Below are 1,861 nucleotides of genomic sequence, written 5' to 3'. Positions count from 1 at the left end.
GAGGGCAAGATGGCGGGGAGCGATCGGGGCAGGGACGGCTCGATAGTAACTGAGGCGCCTCAGATGCTTCACGACCTGAATGCCTCAGTGAAGACTCCAGCCGTCGACAGAACTGAGAACACTGAGATCCTCGAAGAGACTGAGCTGGAGGAAGAGAACCACGCGAGCCTGCTGGCCGGGGCGAGGGCGGAGAGTGAGCGCACCGGCGATAAGCTCGACCCAATCCTCGGCCGGCCGGTGGATGCGCCTCGCGAGCCGACTGGCCACTTCACTCCTTTGCGGCGCCTGATGCCACCGGCACCCGAGTGGGCACTAGAGACCGTACTGACAGGTGTACTCTCGGCTGTGTGTTTTGTAGGGGGTGGCCAGTAGTCAGTTTCGGTGGTGCGCTCTCTGACCGGTGTGGCGGTGTAAAATCACGTTGGCTGTTGCGGTCTCCCCGTCGGACTCCACACCACTGACCAGAGTACAGACACAGACTAATTTTAGCCCGCGTCCCCACGGGTCTGTTGTATACTAGAAATGGGGTTGCTAGAACTATATTCACCCATGCTTCACTTCACCAAGCTTTCACAGATCCCCGCGAGCTGTCGCAGCTCAAGCGCTCGCTGCCTCGCCGGCCCTTCCAGCGCAGCATCGCTGAGCCGGCAAAAGTGAAGTGGTGCGCACGTGACGCGAATGATCGACATCAGCCAGCACGGAAAATGGTACAGCTCGAGGGCCATGCCTTTGATGTGGAAGCTCCAAAGAAAGTGGGTCGAGCATTGGCTCATCACGAATGACCAGACGTTGAGAACGAGTACGGGAACGGGGCTGCCGGCCCAGAGTAAGAGGCGGTTCAAGACGAGGACAGTCAGAGGGAAGACGCCACCATAGGCGAACAGATGGAATGTGACCCCTATTATTGGCATCAGCGCCTCATAGTAGCGGGTTGACGCCTGCCAGCCTGACGAGACGACAAACATGGCGCTGTTGATGCAGATGGTAGTGACCAATGCCAGGTTGACAAAAACGAATCCAGCGAGGGCGTCCATCCACCCTTCTTCTATCGTTTCATCCGCCTGGCCGGTCTGAGCCGCATCACGTTCGGTAAATTCGAGGATTGCGATCGGCACCGTGAGGAGAAGGCCGCTCACAACCCCAGTGAGCTCAAACGTCTTGAGCATGAGACCCTGTCGCTCAGCCGGCTTTACCAGCAGCAGCGAGAGGAAGGGGGCTGCTATCGACCGCAACCGCTTAGGCGGCGTGCCGTCTGCAGCCGGCAGCAGTAGGAAGTGCCGCAGCAGCTCGGACATCGGCACTCCCTGATCGATCGTCGCCTTTAGCAGCTCGGCCTTGACGGCAATCTTCAGGCCAATGGGTGCGGCAAACGCTTGCCAGTCCTCAGGGTCAGCGAGCTGTAGCTGCCACGCCGCCTGCACTCCGTGCTGCGCCAGCGCCTCCAGGAGCGGAGCCTTTGCGCCCTGGAGACCGGAAGCGGCAGCGGCAGCCTCGACGATCGTCTCGACGGGTCGCACGTCGTGCTCAGTAGGCAGCCCCTGGAGCTGGAGCTCCGACAGGCCGCGCGTGAGCACGGCGCCGCTCGACGGGCTCACGCGCGGCGGCATATGTTTGTGTGTGTGGTCCGCATAAATGCATGCGTTCGTTACATCAGAAAGAAAGAATTTTTACCAGAAAGAAAGAATGTTCAAAGCCGAAAGCAGTGTGCGGCGTTCGTTACATTGTAAGCTGATAAATATCACAGGGATTTTTTAGCGCGCCTGCGGCGGCTTCTCAGGTCTCGAGAGAGAGGCCGCCGCGCGGCCCTCTGTCTCGAGAAAACAGCGGCCACCTTGCTCTCTTTCTTGGATGATTGCGCGCG

The 1,861-nt window shown here is 59.6% G+C and overlaps 1 protein-coding gene across 1 annotated transcript; it reads left to right on the top strand.

Annotated features, from left to right (window-relative positions):
- Nucleotides 1–9: 9 nt before the first annotated feature.
- On the top strand, nt 10–328 carry EMIHUDRAFT_253583 (hypothetical protein; the record flags this gene model as incomplete). The annotated part of the gene is made up of 2 exons (XM_005783653.1): nt 10–237; nt 317–328. 2 exons carry the CDS (start codon nt 10–12, stop codon nt 326–328), a joined length of 240 nt encoding a protein of 79 aa, XP_005783710.1.
- Between the last annotated feature and the right edge of the window lie 1,533 nt (nt 329–1,861).

Source organism: Emiliania huxleyi (genome assembly GCF_000372725.1).
Source record: "Emiliania huxleyi CCMP1516 chromosome Unknown EMIHUscaffold_1784, whole genome shotgun sequence".
Classification (NCBI taxonomy): domain Eukaryota; phylum Haptophyta; order Isochrysidales; family Noelaerhabdaceae; genus Emiliania; species Emiliania huxleyi.
The sequence above is the reverse complement of the archived record's forward strand: the minus strand, read 5'-3'. Positions and strand labels throughout refer to the sequence as shown.